The sequence below is a fragment of the Trachurus trachurus genome (genome assembly GCF_905171665.1).
Source record: "Trachurus trachurus genome assembly, chromosome: 20".
NCBI classification, from domain to species: domain Eukaryota; kingdom Metazoa; phylum Chordata; class Actinopteri; order Carangiformes; family Carangidae; genus Trachurus; species Trachurus trachurus.
In genome coordinates, this window is record NC_139911.1 from 6,880,526 (window position 1) to 6,900,800 (window position 20,275).

The 20,275-nt window shown below is 40.1% G+C and overlaps 1 protein-coding gene across 2 annotated transcripts; it reads left to right on the forward strand.

The window, feature by feature from the left end:
- The first annotated feature begins 524 nt into the window (after window positions 1-524).
- Window positions 525-19,837, forward strand: rnpc3 (RNA-binding region (RNP1, RRM) containing 3). 2 transcript variants are annotated; one of them, XM_083994984.1, is made up of 16 exons: window positions 525-563; window positions 2,136-2,303; window positions 2,388-2,435; window positions 2,548-2,657; window positions 3,084-3,173; window positions 5,587-5,698; window positions 6,417-6,485; window positions 7,471-7,613; window positions 7,853-7,978; window positions 8,384-8,532; window positions 11,891-12,076; window positions 13,999-14,093; window positions 14,340-14,398; window positions 16,972-17,104; window positions 19,373-19,450; window positions 19,550-19,837. In XM_083994984.1, the coding sequence occupies exons 2-15, from the start codon at window positions 2,148-2,150 to the stop codon at window positions 19,439-19,441; spliced, it is 1,545 nt and encodes a 514-aa protein (XP_083851110.1). In that variant the 5' UTR covers window positions 525-563; window positions 2,136-2,147; the 3' UTR covers window positions 19,442-19,450; window positions 19,550-19,837. The 2 variants fall into 2 exon arrangements, with proteins under 2 accessions (XP_083851110.1, XP_083851111.1); XM_083994985.1 differs by having other exon boundaries at window positions 535-563; window positions 2,144-2,303.
- The last annotated feature ends 438 nt before the right edge of the window (window positions 19,838-20,275 follow it).

Here is a 20,275-nt window from a genome sequence, read left to right on the forward strand (position 1 = left end):
CCTGAGGGAATAATGAAGTAGCTACCGACCTACAACCTCTCCTATAATTACCACTAAAGTGTGGAGTTGTAGTCTGTGGCCACTAGAGAGTAACTGTCATAATAATAAAATAAAGTTGTTTTTCTGTTTGCTTCAGTTGGGTCTCTGTATATTTTATAGGAAGCCACTCTCAGGTGTGACTCAGCTCTCATCTCATCTCTGCACTGATGCTGAATGAACCAGTTCAGTTCCTGACTGTGGCCACTGGAGGGCAGTGAACACAAACACACGATTATATTAAACACTGTCACTGCCATTTTACTTTTTGTACTGAATGGTGCATGTTATTATTTTTCTGAAATATGATAGCACAAAAATATATTTATGCAAATTAAGCAATATATGAAAAGAAACCACAACAACATAGATGCTGCTGTGGTTTTGGCTGCTGCTGCGCCTCCTCCTCCTCCTCCAGTCCAGCAGGCGGCGATGAAGCTGAAGCTGCTCGGTGTTTGTGTCTGTAGCAGAAGAGGAAGAAGCGGCGGCATTATTTGTTTACCGGCTGTAGCTGCTGCAGGAAGCAGGTGAGATAAATCTGCTTTAAATTATGTGATTTAACTGTATTTAGTGCGCTATAACACACGACATGAAACGACTTTACCTTGGCTCAGCTGGAGCCGGCAACGGAAGAAATAAAACAGCGAAGACAGGAAGTGAATTCACGTGTGGGACTAGTTAGCACTGTGCTAAAGTTGGAGCTAGCTGAGTGCTCCTTAGCATTAAAAGGAATAAAAGATAATCTTTGTTTCTCATTTCAGAGAATAAACAGACGTGATAGGTCGCGGTTATGCATATTTAACGAAATGCCAGGACTAGTTGTTTAATTTGGCAGCGTTTGGATCATGTTTACCCTACATCTTTAATGCCTTAGTCACAGCTGATATATTTACGCTGTTAAAGCAGATATCAGTGGAATGTTTTTGTTAATATAAGTCCTAAATAGTCCTATTTTCCGTCAGCAATCACTTACATGAAGTATTTCAGCCTAAACACGAGTCTCTCCGTCACTCTGCTCTGCTGTAACCCGAGGAGAAAATTTTCCTTGTGGGATACAAGTGTTATCCAATGAGGAGAGAGAACGGCATGAAGGGCTGTGTGTGCAGCCAAGGGATGCGCGTGAATGTGGTGACGTAGCACGAGGACCAATTGATGCCTGACAAGGGCGGGGGCTGCTAACTCATGGTGCGTTCAAAGAAACTCGTACTTTGTGTTTTTCCTTCCTGTGAAGTCATACCAGTTCGATCTGGTACGAGTTCACGGGTCGGAAGTTACGAGTGGCCGTTATAGGGAACTTTCACAGACAACAGGATGGTAAAAACACGAGCTACGGGTTACCTGGAACGCTACCAAGTCGTAGTTGTGACTTGAAGCTGTAACTTACGGTTTCAAAAGCCTGCCTTGAACGCAGCATTAGCCGAAACGGCCGTGAAGCTGATATCTGCTTTAATGTTAACGCGTGCAATATACTAAAGAACAAAATGTTAGAAATACAAGACAGGTTTGTTAAGAAGAATCAGCAAATCAGTTGACACTGAAAATAGCAGTTATTTGCTGCTGTTATTTGTGCCATGTGACAAGACCACCTAACCCAAGACCAAGACATCACTATATTCAGTGCCAGTACTGATAATAATCATATGGCTTAATATTTACATTAGCTAAAAAGAAAAGATAATTGAATATACATTTCTAAACCATATTTAATTGAAGAATGTTTGGATTGAACAGAATAATGCAGCACAAAACCTGCTGAAGTCTCTGCCACTTTCAGATGGTTATACAAGCATATACTTTTGTAGAACAATTTGGTCACTTTGGTTTATTATTATTATAACCTTCATTTATTCTTTGTCCCATTGAGATCCAAGATCTCTTTTGCAAGAGAGACCTGGCCAAGAATGACAGCACATAAAGTTTCAACACATTGACACATTAATCAAAGACAAAAAGAAACAAACAAATAGAATACAATAACAATTTAATAATTTATGTAATGTACTTCAATTCTTGAGACCAAGACCAGTCTGGACGGAGTACTACAACACTATGTGAGGCTCAGAAACATGATGATGTGTGAGATGTAACATTGTCTTCAGTCCTGCAGTGAAATGGATAAGAACGAGGACCCAGTGGCCCAAGGAAGTGGCGGCAAAACGCTGCTCATCCGCCACCTCCCAGCTGAGCTCGGCCACGATGAGAAGGTGGACCTCCTCAAGTATTTTGGAGCTGAGTCGGTCAAGATCCTCTCCAACACAGGGCGTATGGTAAGCTGGACCTCACTGTAACTTATTGTAACGATCTGTTGTTCATTCTCAAGTTTATACCACCATTTATTTCACTGTCCACAGAAACATACGGCCTTCGCAACTTTCAGAAGTGAAAAGGCAGCGGCAAATGTGAGTGTTTTTCTAAGGAGGTTCAGAAAAAGAAAGTAAGATATAGTTTTATCTCATGGTAATAAAGACATAAATTTTTATTAAAGATTTTTCTTTTCTCTTTCTCCTTCAGGGTCTCGCCAGGCTCCATCAGCTACAGATTCTCGATCACACGCTTGTTGCAGAGTTTGCTAAAGGCCAAGATGATGTGACGGTATTAAAGGACCCACCAGTGTCAGACAGGTACGCTGTTTGAATTGAATTGAATTGAATTGAATTGAATTAACTTTGCTCTCTTGATCTTCAAAAGCTGTAACATCAGGCTCAGTTTATTTCATTTCATTTAAGGTCCAACTGCACGTTTCTGTTTATGAATGTTTCTGCAGAGAAGGAGGAGTTTTTGTTCCAGTGCTCTCAGCTCTGGAGGATTCAGCTGTTACATCTGTTTTTGTTCATTTGCTATTTATTTGAATAAGTTATTTCATATTTTCCTACAATGGAGAGGCTCTTTTGCTGCTGAGTAGCAAGAGTGTTATGTTTTCAGGCACTTGTCTGTTCTAACCAGTTCATTTTAATCTTGTTAGTTAAGCATTATCAAAAAAAAAGGAGAAAAACACCCTTTGCCTGAACATTATACAAGTATGTCTCTCTCTTTTTTTTCTTTCACAGTGGTAAACGTGTTAAAACAGAGAAGAGGAAGCAGGAGACCAAACAGCCTGATATTCCCCTCATAGAGACCGGCGTCGCACCGAGCCTCGGGTATGTAGTACTGTCCGACATCTTCAAGATTTGTTCTTTCCCTGCTTTTTTGAAAATAGAGATTACGCTACAATGTGCAGGTTGGTAACAAGCCTCAGATGAGCCACTGATACCGACTGGAAAGTATTAAATATGCACTGGTGGTGACACTTCCTCTCCAGCCGTGGTCAAGGTGCTGTCAGTGTGGTCCTCTGGCGGCCCAGCTGACGGCCAACCTGGATGAGAATCTGAGAGCTGCAGTCAGAATAGTCAACGGCATCGTGTCCAATTAGATGGTCAGGCTGCCATTGAGCATCTGACAGGCCGTCTGTCCTGCCAGTTGGTGGGACCAGGTGGTCTTTGATACCTCTTGCTTTTAATACTGACAGTCAATGTTGCGGCAGATACTGCAGTGCTCTCTCCCTCCCTCCCTTCATATGATACAGCATCCTATTCTAATGTTATAATGTCTGACGTGTTAATAAGGCGTTGGGGTGGTGAGTGTTAGATCAGTATATTGAGCCTGTATTGGTCTCTGTGAAGCCTTTAATGTGAATAAATTATGGGTGGGAGAAAAAATCGATTCACATAAATATCGCAATATCTTTTTTGACGATTTTTAAATCGATTTCTTTTTTCAAAAATTGATTTTTTGAGTTTTTTTTTTTATTATTTATTTATTTTTTAATTTTGGGGGTATTTTTTTAAGTATTGTGCAATGTGCATTTGTTAGCATTTTTTACATCCAGAGAGTACAGGTTTTGAAAAGGGTTTAAGTTCACTTTATAATGGAGTATGTTAATTTATAGGCTCCTACAGTATTTGTGTGCAGATAAAAGTTAAAAATGCAGACTGAAAATCGAGAGAATCGGCAATATCGTAGAATCGCAATTTAAATCGAATTGCCATCCAAAAAATCGTAGAAGAATCGAATCGGGAGAAAAGCATATCGTCCCAGCCCTAGAATAAATGCAGATTCCCAGACTGGGTTTCATATGAGGGAAATAAATATGTAGTTTTTTTCATAGTGAATTGCAGTCGGGAAGTTTGCTGAAAAACTACAGTCTTTAATTTTCACTCTGAAAAGATTATAAACTGGAATTAAACAGAAAAAGCAATGCTGCTGTCTAAAAGTAACACTGTTGTAGTAATGAGCTTCAGTAACTCGATGCATTAATGTATCAGTTATAAATTACACAGACTTCACTCCATCAGTCTGCGAGATGAAATTGAATTTCTGCTCAAATTAGTCCTGAGATGCTTTGAATCCAACTCACCAGAAAGAAGCAGAAGTGAGTAATAGAAATCGTATTTGATCAACAGTGTAGTAGAAGCGTGACAGATACAAACACCAACCTGGACATTTTTAATCTTCACTGAAGTCTGGCAACATCTTTGGCTCCTGGAGGAACTTTTTTTTTCTTGTTAAAGCCGTCGTGTGAAGTTTAAAAAACTGCAGGAACAGTTACTGTATCCAAACAGCTGTTCAGACCGCCCGCCCAGCTGTGAGCAGCCGACTAAGGAAGTGATGGGCAGTTTTTTAGGACTGGTATATTGTAAGTGTTAATAACTTCTATGGGCAAGATGAATAAAAAAATCCTACATTAGTCTCTGTAACTTTATATCACAAAAAAAACCTGAATTAAAAACTAGTCCGATCATCAAATACATGCACAAATCCTTAATATCCAATATTATGATAAATAAAATAAAGAAACAAAATTGATGAGCTCTCTGACAGACATAACTGCACATATAATGTTAAATCAGATATGTATTTTTAAGTGTGAGATCTATACAGTAAGTCTCTATTCAATACCATTGCAGTTAAAATACATTTGTGTATTTGGTCAATTGATTTATTTCCATACTTATCTCTGCAGTATAATTAGGCAGCTTTATGCACAACCAGTAGATAAAATCCAGATTTATTAATTTAAAATAAAAAAACAAACCTACATTAATTAAAAATAATAAGATTTAACCTGCTGCTGACCTCCTGCTAATTGTTCCTTTCAACCATTTCACAGATGAAGTAACGTACTCTGTGCCTCCCCACCACTGGCTCTTTGCTCACCAGGCCTGAGTGGATTAGGATTTATTCGCTAATGCTGTGCTGATTCTTGCCTTTTATAAAAGTTACTGTTACATGTGGACGCGGCCCGGACGGTGCTGACGTGGCGAGCTGGTCCCAGCCTCCCTTAATGGCTGGATTTTACATTTTGTTGGCTGAGTGCTTGTCATAAGGAATAAGTTACCTCGCTAAAGCTCAGCGGCCAGGCCACATATTCATGAGCCTCTGTTATTTTGACATATTTTGTAAGTTGTTAAGAGTGTGTGTGTGTGTGTGTTATTGTGTTGAAGGCGGCTCGTTGCAGCTGCAGGGTTTCCTTTTAAGTAATTCTGTCTTTTCCTCTCACTCTCTCTCCCACAGATTGAAATTTCAATCGAACCCCACTTTGAAATATTTATACCCACCACCTACTAATGGCATCCTGACCAATATAACGCACGCCCTCGTGAGTGTGCCCAAGTTTTATGTTCAAGTGAGTAACTGCTGCTTCTCTCGGGTTGTTTTTTTTATTTCTCATCCAGGACCAGTTCATCTTTTGATATGCAGATGTTGGTCACCTGTGTGTTTGTGTTTGTGTTTGGATTTGTGCATCTTTTTTTATGCTGTTTTTTTTTTATTCTCTCTTTCCTTTTCTGGGAAGTTGGAGTTTATTTGAAAAATGCAAATTTGACAGATTTCTAACCAAGCACATTCATATTGTAAAAATGAAAATACAATTCAGGAATAAGTGTCCCAGAGGTTTTTGAACTGCATCCAACCTCTTAAAGATCAAACAGCAAACATTTGCCTTTTAAATTTCAATTTGGGGAACCAAGTATTAATAATAAACCGTAAGTGGGAGGCATGAGTTATGGGTTTAACATTTCCCTGGGAGCCGCGTGGAGCTGCACAGATTTTCTCCACTGCTACTTCCAGCGGCGGCATCTTGGTGGTGCTGGTGTGTTGCAGAGGAAGCGGGCTTCCTGCTCAGCCTCGGTCTCACCTTGATGCTGGTATTTTATATGAAAATGCAGAAGCCTTGCAATCTGTTTTACATATGGAGCCCGGGTTACAGTCTGCCTGTTTGAGAGCGGGAGTATATTTATATTACCAGTCCCCCCACCCACCCACCCACACCCCCACCCTGCTGCATGGATGAATCTCAAGATGCAACTGCCACTGTCCTAATACTCATATCCTCTATTATACAGGTACTTCATCTGATGAACAAGATGAATTTACCGTGTCCGTTCGGCCCAGTCACTCCCAGACCCCCCATGGTGAGCTCATATCGATATCGACTGTTGAATGATGAAGAACAGGCAAAGGTTATTTAACGCTGCACAAGTCTTGTGATACAGAGGCCTATTATGTTTAATTTTCCTTTTAAATAAGTTAAAATTTCCCTTTCTTTCCTCTCCATTGTTGAAAAAATCCAGAATTCATGATTATACAATTATTTTATTACTCAAAAGTTGAACTGCAAAATGTCTGACACTGACTGCCCCCTCAAAAAAATACATTCTTATACCCTTGTGTAAGTTTTGTGTTCAGATCATACTGTACTTAGTTTTCAAACTAGTTTAAATGTCACAAGCTGATGATGCTTGTGCAGACATGGACATATAAACCGTCCACCCTCAGCAGATCAAAATGAAAACAGCCCTCCAGTGTTGACCTCCCTCTGCACACAGTTCACTCTGTACAGCGAAGCTCAAACAGCACGTTGGAAAATCAGTGATGGCTGCAAGTGAAGCCTTTCAATTCAGTGTTGCAACTGTTTACTTTGCAACTTCTTCTATAAAATTAGTTATTATAGATATTTTCAAAGTGTAACTATGGCTCAAAAGTAGTTATTTTAATTACTTGGCATCAAAAAACTGCCTTTTGAAGGTGAAGATTCAATGTTTTATACATGAGAGTTAAATTACCATATCAAAGGTCCCATATTTCACATTTTCTAGTGTTTTATTTGTGATATATTTTGATCCATAACAAGATATTTCATGGCTTTAAGAAACAAAATCATCTCACCGTGGTTTTACATGTCCTCTGTCCCTCTAGTAACAACAGGATGGTTTCAGCCAATCAGAAGAGAGCAGGCTCTGAGCCTTACTTTTTAATTTAATACTTAACATCAATCATCTTCACTGTGATCATAAATGAGTCCTAGTTTTGTCCTGTGCTTCCCGGGGACATTGGCAAAGACGTACATGAGATCAGGACGCTGAGGTGGTGTTTGTGTTTGTATTTGTTTTGCTGCAGTTTGAGCACCAGCCGCCTGCACCGCCCGTCCCCATGCCCCCCCCCTTCCCTCCCAACTACCCACCGCTACCGGAGGAGGCGATGGAGCTGTCCAGCGAGGAGGAGTCGGAGTATGAGAGCGGAGACGACGAAGACAAGGAGAGGTGAGAGGACGAGATATCTCTAAAGGCTGCAGACTTTGATATCGATCGGCACCGTGCAGCCGTTCATGTATCATTTATCATCAGCAATAATGTTGCATGAAACACAAAATGACTTAAAGGGAAATGTTTTTAAATTCCAACATGTGGGCAGTTGTCATCTTCTTCTTTGTTTTTAAAAAAAATATTATTTGTACAAGGTAGAAATTTTGCCCTTATTCCCCATGCTTGCTTTATTTCAGGATTGTTCGTCTGATAGGCCTGGTCAACCAAGCGTGCAAGAGACCCATGAGACCAAAAACAGCTTCAAAGAGAAAGAAGCCCAAGATCAAGGATCTACTCTACGCTCCCAAACCAGACTCTCAGAGGTACGGCAAAGGCACTCATGCATGTCACAGTCCTCACGCATAGCTCATCCGGAGACAGCATTTCATAGGCAGCCAAAAAAGGAGGACAAAACCCTCCAGACAATAAGTCTTCCTCATAAAGACAGCCTTGTGTGACTTTGAGACTTATTGTCTCAGCACCAAACAGGCACACACACTCCCTTAATGACGGACCACAAACTCTGTTTCTGAGCTATAAATACACACACAGACACACACACACCTCGGCGTCTCCAGGCTGCGTGTGTGTGTGTGGTCTGGGAAATCTCTCCCGTTGACCAGAACAAGATATCCCAAATCATAAGCCGCTCAGGAGCCGGGTTTATTGTGAGTCCTCTTTGGAGGCTGCTGTGGAGGCGAGTGCTGATTGTCTCTCCCGTTCCTCAGTGCGCCGGCGCTGCAGCCCTGTGATGTGTTCGAGCAGCCCCACCCCGCTGGGCCCAAGAAGATTGAATTCCACATTTCGGTTCCTGAGGTAGCCTCGATAGTGGGAGGAAGTGAAGCGGGGACAGAGGAGCAGGCTGATGAAGGCACAGGTAAGAGTTCACATCCACTCACTTCCTGCAATTAACAGTTGGTTTATTCATCTCTCAGCCTGTTGTTGATTTCAGGTTGTGTGTCCGTCCGTCCATCTCAATGTCTTGGTCAAAGGTCAGAGTCACGTGACCTCACAATACATGGTTTTGGTCTTGTGAACGTAATATCAAGGTGACGCTTTGAGGTAATTGCTTCAGATTAGGACTCAATATCAAACGGATTAGAGGGTAAAGGCCAAAGGTCAAGGTCAGGGCAATGTCACAAAATATGATTATTTTATATCCTCAGAACTCCTCAAGGGAATCCCTCCAACTTTTGCACAAACATTCACTTGGATTATTCTGATGATCAAAAGTCAAAGTTGCAATGACATCACAGAACATAATTATGTCAGAAAATCAAAGTTAACATGTTTTTATTGTGTTAAAGTATTATTTAATTTACGCCGATAATTATTTTATGGCACGTTAATCGCAATAATTTTTTTTGTACGCTTCCGTGGTTCATCGAGAGAAGTAACTATGGTGAAATTAGTTTTAGGTTGGATACGATCACAGTAATGTCCGACCCTTCGCTCTACCACAGTCTCATTTAGGGACCATCAACAAATTACTATTTGAATCAGTGTTATTATATTATTTTTAATACATTTAATGCCCCAAAATTAAAGGAAATTACAATAGAAACATTACACTAAATTAGTCTAATCATTACAAATATATTAATTGATTTTAAATTATTATTTGAATATAGGAAATTTTATGTTTTTTTGGATAGCTTCCAAGTCATGTGACCCACTGACCCGATATATATGAATATTTTTTTGCGGTGCGTCATCTAGTAATCTAGTAAAAGAAAACCCTGTACATGTTTTTGCTCTTCGTGTTCCTACACTAGAGAACTTGTTCTTCTTGACGACCAAACGGCGCTGCTCTCCCTCCCTCTTCACTCACTGGTTGTTGTTTATACTTTCCACTCATATTGCTATAACACAATACACTGAGTTTCTGTAATTTTAACGCCCCTAACCCAAAAAATGTGATTAATCATGATTAAAAATTTGAATCGTTTCACAGCACTAGTAAATACTTAATATTTTATACCATTTTGGATAAACAGGATGCAACCAGGAACTTTAAATCAACATTAAACAGAAACTCAGCAGTGATGTCACTGGACCCCCGGCTGTGCTTAAACCACGGGACAGATGTGAAAACAAAACACACACTTTAACAAAGTATCTGTTTTTTACACGTTGAATTTCATCATCGTCATCATCATCATCTAACGCTCCAAACACCACGAGCACACACATGATCCCAACTTCTCCTGTGCAGCTGTGTGTTGTAAAACAGCGATGTCACCCTCCCCCCGAGGAGCAATCTCTCCTCTAATTAGAAGTAACCGTAGGAAGCTTCATTAAGGATTCTGAAGTTTCACTCTGAGTATTTTTAGCCAGAAGTTTTACTTTACTTGGAGGAATTCACAAGCACCAATCTGCATCAGCATCTGTCCTCACACAAACAGACACAACACATGTGGATGAGATACAGGAACAGTGTTAAGACTGCAGCCGCTAATGAAATAATTTATTGATTTCAGTGGTAAAAATAACAAAAATCCCCCTTTTTTTCTTTTTTACAATCGCCCATGCACATTACACAAATATCCATATAAAGACTTTCTCTGCCACCTGATTGTTGCTATACATCGTGCTTATTGTCACGTTGAGTTAGGAGGCGGTTTTGATCCTCCTATTGACACAAGCTAAAGCTCTTACACGGGTGAAGTCAGAGCCGAGTGTTGCACAGCGGCATATCACAGCAGAGGCTCGCACCAAAAAAAAAAAAAAAAAGGTTTTATCATTATCAGTATGAGGAAATGTCATTGGGGGGGGCACAGCCTGTGTTACTTGTCAGCTGCGCTGTTCCCTGGTCACCTTATCTCCCTTCTCTCTAACTACAACTTCAGTCCCTGGCAAGCCCCTGAGCAGTAAAATAGATCTCAAAGTCGAACACAAAAGATTTCCTGAAGGCAGAGGAAAGATAAACTATGACAGGTGGCTTTTTGGATTAGTCTTGTTTTGGGGTGGTGGGATCCGATAAACAAGCTATTTAAATGAAAAGGGGGGAGGTGGAGGTGGTGGTGGTGGGGGGCTGCAGATAAGGAGGAGGATAATTTTGAAAGCAGTGATCTAGTTCCCTGCAGAGAGTGTATCAGAAAAGCTCCCCAACACTTCTTGCTCCAGTGAACACACACATACACACACACACACATACACACAAACACCTTATGTGAATGACAAGCTTCTTTTTTTTATTTTATCCACACATCCTCAGATTTGTACAGGCTCACCGCTCTTAGTAATTCCATCTACGACGTGTATGTGCACATGCATGCGCTTCTCAGAGTCTGCCAGAGTTCTCCCTCTCGCTGCCTGTTTGTAAAACAGAGCTGGATTTGATTTGATTACGCTTCTTTATTTGACGTCGACTCTCTGCGCTTATGTCTCACTCTCGAGATGCAGCCTTGTCTCACTCTTTTTTTTTTTCTTTTTTACATTATCTCTAGGGATGCAGGATAAGCATCAGTACCGATAATTATCTCCCACGTTTTCTTGGGAGTTTTTCCTCAGTCGGTGTGAGGGTCTAAGGGCAGAGGATGTTGTTATGATGCCATGTGAAGAGACAAACTGTTTGTAGAAATAGACTATACAATAAACTTGCCTTGCCTTTATTATATTGGCCCATAATTATCGGCAAAATGCACAGATCAGTCTGATCACTAGAGACAACATTGTCTTGATTTTGCTCATTTTCAGTCCGTTTTTGTTGTGATTAAAAAGTGGAGGCAGAGCTATGATGTTATATCTTAACCTTTCTTAACATCAGGTGTGTGTATTATAAATGTTATTGGTTATGAGAAGCAGGAAGTTATCAGTATCGGTGGGGAAAAAAAGTAATTGTGCATCCCAAATTATCTCTATATTTATGATATTAAACTGTGATAAATAAATCATTATGGGTTTATAATGATGCCACAATGGGGAATGTTAAACATCAATGTGTTAACTAATTATGACCAAGTGGATTTGTTTCCTCTCCACCATCCTGAGCTTGTTTTGTTTACTGAGGAGGATAAACACCGTGGAAGTGATTATTTCACCATCTGCTATTGTTCGACACTTTGAAAAAGTTCCATCTGTATTTGTGCCTGAACTGGAGTGTCCTCCTCTTCCTGCTGGCGTCCGACTACAGCCAGCTCATCAGCATTTAGAATAAAAAAGCATCGTAGCTGCTGCTGCTTGCGAATCGTTTTACTAACTGGATCTGTGGCATCTTCTCTCTCTCGCTTCAGAAGTGGGTGAGAAGGAGGCGGACACCTCTCAGGCTGAGGAGAGGGAGATCGCTGAGGGTTTCGGGAAGCTCTACCCGAGCGCCCAGGAGTCTCAGCAGCAGGAGGAGCACAGCGAGGACGAGCTGGACCTCACCTCGGACGTGGTCTCCAGGAAGGAGCTGGAGAAAGGACGACTGTCCAGAGACGGTGAGTGTTCAGAGGTTAGAGCCGTGAGGAAGCTTTAACGTTTAACAAAACTGATCATGAACTGATGATCGAGACAGGAAAGTTGAAAGACTTCCAAAACCTATAAACTGTTGTTTTTATAAGACATATCAGGCTTATTAAAGATAAAATAAAAAATAAAAAAAGAGAGAGAAGAGAGATACATTTCAAAATGTAAAACCATGAATTTTTAAGTTTAATATCTCAAATTTCTAAGAAAAAAAAACTTTTATATGTTCTGACATTATAAAGTCACAAATTGGCAAGAAAAGAAATTCAATTTGTTTTTATCTATTGTTGTTTTGGTTTTGATTTAGGAGGAAAGTGCTACACTTCATAAAGTTAGAAGAAACACCAGAAACAGCATTTTGTATTTCATAGTCTTTCTTTATTGCTAAATCGAACTGAAAAGAAATGTGTGTGTACTTTATAGAATCAGACGATATCTGAGTCATAAATATTTTTTATTTCTTTTTCTTGCATATTTGTGACTTTATAACATCATAGACAATCTTAAAATTTGAAAATTCATGTCTCTCCAGCTCTTATTTTGAACCTACAGTGGCTGTCGTAGCTTCACCTCAGAGAAGAACTGATCTTAATAATTTTCACTTTCTCCTTAAAGCAGATGTGTTCTCTGTTGGTGCTATGTATTGCAGCTTGGTATCATGATTATACCATGTTTAAAAAAAAACAAGGTTTGGCATTTTCTCCTTTAAAGATGTAAAATGTTCATCCTCTGTGTAGAAGTGATGCACAGCACAGGGAGTGATCGTGATTTGTTTAAAATGCATGTTTGTGTGAGGAAGAGGAGCTGGTACCAAACACTGAACATCAGCTTCATCAGCTGCTGCCTCCAGGGCCGTTCTTCTTCTTCTTATTATTGTTATTTGCCCAACCTTTAGTGCAGAACAGGCAGTGACCATGGGTGTGTACATCCTCTTTTCCAAAGGTCTTAGTTTTCGTCCATCCAGACAAAACAACAACACAACACAACCATGGACTTTTCAAGCTAAAAATGGAACCAGCAGTTTTTTCCCAAAGTGCTGGAGTAGTGTGAACAGGAGGTGCAAAATGAAGTGAAAGAGCTGTGAAGCCTGAGAAAGGCTCAAGTTTTTAATATTATTATATTAACAAAGGGTGAAATGACAACATGTAGCTCTGATCAGACGATGGTCAGCCACATATAGCTATAAAATAATAATAATGATAATAAAAGGAGAAATAATGTTGGATTTACATTTGTGAGTTGACAAATTCATTAACAGGAGCTTTAATGTCCCTCGATATCTTCTGGATGTTGAATCACACAACTGTTTTCAGTCCCAGCTTAAAGATTTTCACAGTAACAGAAACATTTAAAGGTTTCTCAACCATCAACATCTATATGTCCATTAATATTTAGAACATGTTCGAAAAGTATTAATGGTTTTTTTGGAATTACGACGAGATGTGTGAAAATAAATAGTTTAATTGGTGTTTTGGTTTTTAAATTTCATATCTCTGGATCCTCTCACCACCTGAATCCACATCAGCCTCGTCGTGTCTCTAAACTTGTTTCTAAAATGTAAATCCAACAATCAAAATCTAACCAGAAGAAGCACGAAGCTGCCAGTTCAGAGGAGAAAATCCCCAAATTTGCCTGAATAATGAACCTGCACGTTTGCCCAACTTTCAGTTTGGTGTTGTCGGTGTTTGTTCGCTCTTCCACACTGACACACGATATGATACTGTACAAACACTGTGCATCTCTTCTCCTCGGTCCGTTCTGTCTTAAATAAAACAGAGTGGATGATGCTGAGTTGGACTGACTTGCAGGCACTGCTGTGATCCTTTGTACCTGGTTTTGAAATGCACCTTGTATCAAGTTTCTTTTTTTCCTTCCCTTCTCTCCTTTAAAACAGAGATGAAAAGGATGTCTGTGTTTAAAAATTATGAAGCTGGTGAGCCGACCTGCAGACTGTACGTGAAGAATATCGCAAAGCAAGTGGATGAGAAGGTAAGTGCATTTGTACATCTTGTTTTCCTGGATATGATGCTTATTTTGGAGTTTTTTTTTTTCATTGCTTAAATCCATTATATGTCATCAGAATTTTTGTTTATTAAATGGTAAAGTTAGATTCCTGCAATGAGATGTAAATCCCAAGATCCTACAAGCTCCCTGCATAAACAGCAGCATCAACAATGCATTCATTTTCATATATTGACAATGTTTCCTCAACATGCATTTCTTTTTCTCTTCCAGGGGCTGAAGTACATCTACGGCAGATACATCAACCCACTGTCAGAAGACGAGAGGAACATGTATGTAAACAGGAAGTGGCAGGATCTTGACTTTACCTCCCCGACATGGCTTTTGCGTGTCACTTCCCCCCCGTCTTTCCCTCCTCCTGCTATTTCCGACTTTAGCAATTTGTCACTCTCTCTTGAGAGGGGGTTAGTAATTCATGCTGACTGTGTGTTGTGTTATTAATAAGTATCCAACCTGACGTCGGGATCACGAGGGACACGTTATGTTTGCGCATCAGCAGTTCACTTCAAATGAATATTCCACCTGAGTCATCAAGCCGAGCTTATGTTCAGGAGGAGGAGGCCAGGCTGAACTCAGGTGGAGGTGATAAACAGGAGGGTGCAGCTCAGAGAAACAGCTTGTCCCTCTAAATACTGACTTTTTTGACTTTTCCTACAGTTGATGTTCATATTATTTAGTTTATTTAGTTTATTAAGGGACAGTGTGCAATGACATTAATCATTTGCAGAAAATGAAAAGATGGTTGCACCAGATTTCGCTCTCAGCTAATTTCCATCTGCAGTCCCAACATATAACATATGTATAAAAATACACAGAAAAAACAGAGCACAAACTACTATACAAGTGAAAGCCTGATGCATAGAATGACACAAATAGACAATAGACAACACAGAGACGATACAGAAACACAGTTTCCACATCTAAAAAGACCAGGTCAAGTGCAATACATCTGAAAAAGGTGTACCCTATATCCTCTATGGTCGATGGAAAGAAATATAAGACATACCTGATACAAAATACAATAAAACATTTAAAATTCCCAAGTTCCTATTTCAAAATATTTTAAAATAATTCCATAGATTGAATGCATTAAGTGGTACTAAGATATATTTTAAGAGACTAACTGAGTAACAAGCGACCTGCTTTTAAGAGTGCAGGCAACTTTGTTTATCCAGTAGCCATTGTTTTAAATTATAAGAGAAATTTAAAAAGTTTGTTCTGCTTTTCAGGGTTTCAGGCAGCTTGTTTCATTCCATATTCAACATAGTATGCAGGTAGAAATCATAACAGATCTCAAGTTTAATATCTTAACCCAAGTATCTGCAGGTTTCCATCTCACTTCAACACAGCAGCAGGTCTGGCAGAGTAGTTTAGTAAACAGGTACAATCATATGCTTCAATAGTAACACACATAGTGACGCACTAATCCAAAGACTGTGGCTAAGCTAAGTTACAACCTATTAAACAATATCTGACTCATGTGATATTGACCTTTTTAATTAACAGAACGACCTCACCGTCGTCAGAGTTTCTTCAGGAGAAAAGCTAGACCCAGAATCTATCACTTTTTTCCCCTGTCCACAGAAACACAAAGTTTTTGCAGCGTGTGTGTGTATTTGCATACAATACGTCTCCATTAAGCTCCGTCTCAAATGTTATTAGTTTTTGCTGCAGTGTGGAAAACACAGATGCAAATGAAAAAGCTTAATTTATTAAAAAGAAAGAAAGTAATACAACTCAACAATATTGCATCGCACAAATCCTCACTGAGGATGTTCCACAGTCGTTTTTGATTTAGTAATTTTCCAGACATTATGATTCTGGACAAACTGCATTTGTGTTAGTGAGGTAACACGATTGTATAATTTACTGTAGAGCAGTAATTTTCCTCACTGAAATTAGAAGCACCTTTAACTTCTCCTTGTTCACCTGGTTAAAATGATCCTCCACAGATGAAAACTGTGCTTTTCCAAAACTATTCATCCTATTTATCCTTGTAGATAATAATGCTGGTTATTAACTGACATTTAAAATATAATATCAGAGGGAGGTTTGGACTCCGCACAAAGAATACACATCACAGCTGCTGTCAATAACCTGTAAATATCATTTTATACCACATGGAGGTGAACAGGAAGTATTAAATCATAGTTTCCAATCTGATCTGTTCAGATACAACAAAAACAGAAATATATGAGTGTTGTTCTCCAGCTGAAAAGATGGAGAAGAAGAGATGGAGCTGATTCCTGCTCAGGTGTTTTTACTCTGGGGATAAATCTCTACATATAAATGAGCTCAGTGAGTGTGTGTATGTGTTAGAGCTGCAAACAATAATCGATTATTAAATTAATCGTCAACTATTTTGATAATCTAATAATCGGTAGGATTATGGAGTAGTTTTAAATCCAAATTCTCTGATTTCAGCTTCTTAATTGTGAATATTTCAGTTTTTTTCGTTCCTTTATGACAATAAAATGAGTATCTATTTGGTTTGTGGACAAAACAAGACAGTTGAGGACTTCGTCTTCGGTTTGAGAAACACTGATTGACATTTTCAACATTTTTTTTAACATTTTATTGACCAGACAACTAATTGATTAATCGTTTAAATAATCAACAGATTAATCGATAATGAAAATAATCGTTAGTTGCAGCCCTAGTGTGTGTGTGTGTGTAGTGTCTGTCAGGCTTTCTGAGTGGGCACTGTTCTTCTGTGTTGCAGCCCTGAGCTGGTATGAATTTGCACTTGAGTTATTTGGTTCCACACGTTGAACAGCAGCTTACAATATGATATTCGTGAGTCGCCATGGTAATGATGTGTCTTCGCTTTACTTTTCTCCCTCAGGTTTGACATTGTGTTAATGAAGGAGGGGCGGATGAAAGGCCAGGCCTTCGTAGGACTCCCCAGTGAGCGGAGCGCAGAGAAAGCCCTGCGGGAGACCAACGGCTACGTTCTTTATGACAAACCCCTCGTCGTCGTATCCTTTCATTCCCTCTCACAACATGAAACAAGGACAAGGGTTCATGAGAAGTGGTGGAAATTCAAGTTTTTCTGTTTATTTGGTGTGTAGTTGGAGATATAGATATATATATATGCACTAAATACCAGTTCTTTTACTGGTGATATATTGTTAAATTCCTTTATTATAGTGATTAAAAGGAGACAGAGATAATATAAAAGCAGTACTGGCTGATGCACAGAACCGCAGATAACTAAATATACATAAACTGGCATGCTTTATGAGCTTTATTAAGTGGACACTTCCACTCACAGATGTGTTGTTGGCTTTGTCCCTCGGCGCCTTCAGGAAGATGAGGACTAATTTCTTGGCATCTCTGAGCCGCCACCTGCTCTTCCTCATCTCACACCAATAACCGCGCGTCGACTTTTGAACTCCGTTGTCTAATGGAACAAGGCCATTGATTTTTGATGGCGTTTTAATGTGCACACCGTAACCAGTTAGCTTGGCAGCGGCTAGCCTTGGGGTTCAATGAAAGAACAGGACAATCTTCACTGTGAGATACTTAAAGGTGCAGACGAGGTGTCAGTTCATCCACCAACGACTTCAGTCTTGGATTATTTCCAAAAAACTAAAACAAAGTTCTTGTTCAGTCATAGTGCCGACTTCTGAGAGCTGGGTTGGAGGATGTTTTGCCATCTAGAAAGTGACAGTGGTGTGTCTAGCTTTTGCACGTTGGACACACAACACACTCAGAGACACAGACATTAAAACAGTCTATCATTGATCTCATGCATCATCTCCTGTTAATCCCTCAGAATCTGAATCTATAGTGCAGCAACACTGAACTCTGACAGGACCAATAAAAAGGCTATATCAGTGTAAAAACATATTAACCTTCCTGTTGTCCTTCTGGGTCAAATTGATCCAATCTGTTCCCTTCCCTCTTTCTTTCCTTTCTCCTTTCCTTCTTTCCACAATTCTTTTCCCCTTCCTTCCTTCCTTGAACCAATTTGTTCCCTCCCTCCATCTTTCTTTCCTTCCTTTCTCCCTTCCTTCTTTACACAATCATTTTCCCTTCTTTCCTTCCTTCCTTCCTCTCTTCTTTCCCTCCGTCCATCCTTCTGCTTCCTTCCTTGACCTAATCTGTTCCCTCCCTCCATCTTACTTTCCTTCCTTTTCCCCTCCTTTCAACAATCCTTTTTTCCTTCCTTCCTTCCTTCCTTCCCTTCGCCGTTACTTCTTCCTTACTTTTTGACCCAATTGACGTGATCTGTTCCCTCCCGCCATCTTTCTTTCCTTCCTTTCCCCTCCTTTCAACAATCCTTTTTCCCTTCCTTCCTTCCTTTTTGACCCAGTCTGTTACCTCTCTTCATTTATCTTTCCTTAATTTTTCCCTTCCTTCTTTCCTCCCATCTTTCCCTTTGTCCTTCCTTCCTTCTTTCCCTTCTTTCTTTCTTTCCTTCCTTCCTTCCTTCCTTCCTTCCTTCCTTCCTTCCTCTTTCTTTCTCTCCGTCCATCCTTCTGCTTCCTTCCTTGACCTAATCTGTTCCCTCCCTCCATCTTACTTTGCTTCCTTTTCTTTCCCTTTGTCCTTCCTTCCTTCTTTCCCTTCGTCCTTCCTGCCTTCCTTCCTTACTTCTTTCCCTTCGTCCTTCCTTCCTTGACCCAGAAGGGTTAAATGGCCATATCAGGAAAATAGTTAAAGAACCTGGGACTGTCTGTATGTTTTTGTATCTTATTTAAACAGCTTCAACAACCATTCAGGTTCCAGCGTTAAGACCCAGTTAAGATCCTCTACGATGATTTTCTTGGTTGTTTAAACAAGTTTAAACCACACCACAGTGACAGGACCTCACACATCTGGCCCCTCCCTTGTTTTTCTTGAAGCTTCCACACTGGCGAGCAATTATAGCAATCTGTGTGAATGACAGTAGCTGTCACCGGTGAAGGGAGCCGACCTCGGGAAGGCAAGACCGCCGAACTCTTGCGAGGTCCATTTTTGGCCGGTAGTCTTCTGGCATTTATGAGCAAACAGCTGCGACCCGGAGTTCATACGAGGCGCTCAGTGTCACAGCTAAGAGGACCCTCGTGGCTGAAAGCTCCCGCATACAGCTCTGGGAGTGACACATGAGTTTAAATGACCGACCTGTGCTGAAAACCAGACCCGGTGTTTATTTTCTGTGCAGCACAGTGCAGCTGTTGTCCCCAATAAAATATATATATGTTTTATAACTGCAGGAATAAAAAAAATGATCAACAGTGACCTTAACTCTGAATTCCCAGCAATTTGCCAGATCTGCGAGACCAAAACAAGACAACACAGACGCCAAGAAGGGTCCAAAACACAGATAAACCCGACAGGTGAGTGAGACGCCACAACAATATCACATCACAGTGTCAAAGAGGAAACCAGATTATCATTGTAATGCTGTTTTCTTCACACTTTTCCTACACTTGAAGTATCCAAGATACCAAGGTTTGATACTGTGGCCCAGCAGAAACCACTTGTATCCTTATTGTGGCATATCCTTTGGAAGAAACAAAAGAAAATGGGGGCAGGTTATTTATTTAAAGTTATTGTGGCACAATTGGAGCTTGAAACAACTGGATCAGTATCGTGGTCTAAATTTAAAAAGACGAGGGGACCGTGTATTGTTTCTCAGCCTTATTGTTTTGTCTTGTATTGTTCAGTGTGGACTATAAACCTGTGCTATTTAAGAGTCTCTTCAACCTCTCTTTACAGTTCTCTCTGTCTTGTTTGACTGAATTTCAGGTGATGGTCGTCAGATGTCGTCTTCTTCTTTTTATTATGAAATAAAGATATTTTATTTAAATGATGCTCGTCATGTTTTTTCTTTCTGTCACAGACTCATATGTCACAATTTGTGGGCACGCTTCAGTCAAACTATCATAACCGATTATCTTTAGTCCCAAACTTCACGTCCTGACAGCAGAGTGAGTAAATACAGACTGAGGAAAGGTATATGAGATCTAGATTGCCTCTGCAGCAGATGGTAGGCTGTCAACACAGTGGAAAACCCACAGTCCTGAAGAGACAGCAAACAAACCTAACAGACTGCAGCCTGTGGGAAATTGCTGGGACTGGGTTAGCTTACCTTTACAATCCCTGGCTGGCCCCATCTGTGTGATTATTGAGTGTAAACACCGGTGGATGAACTTCCCTCA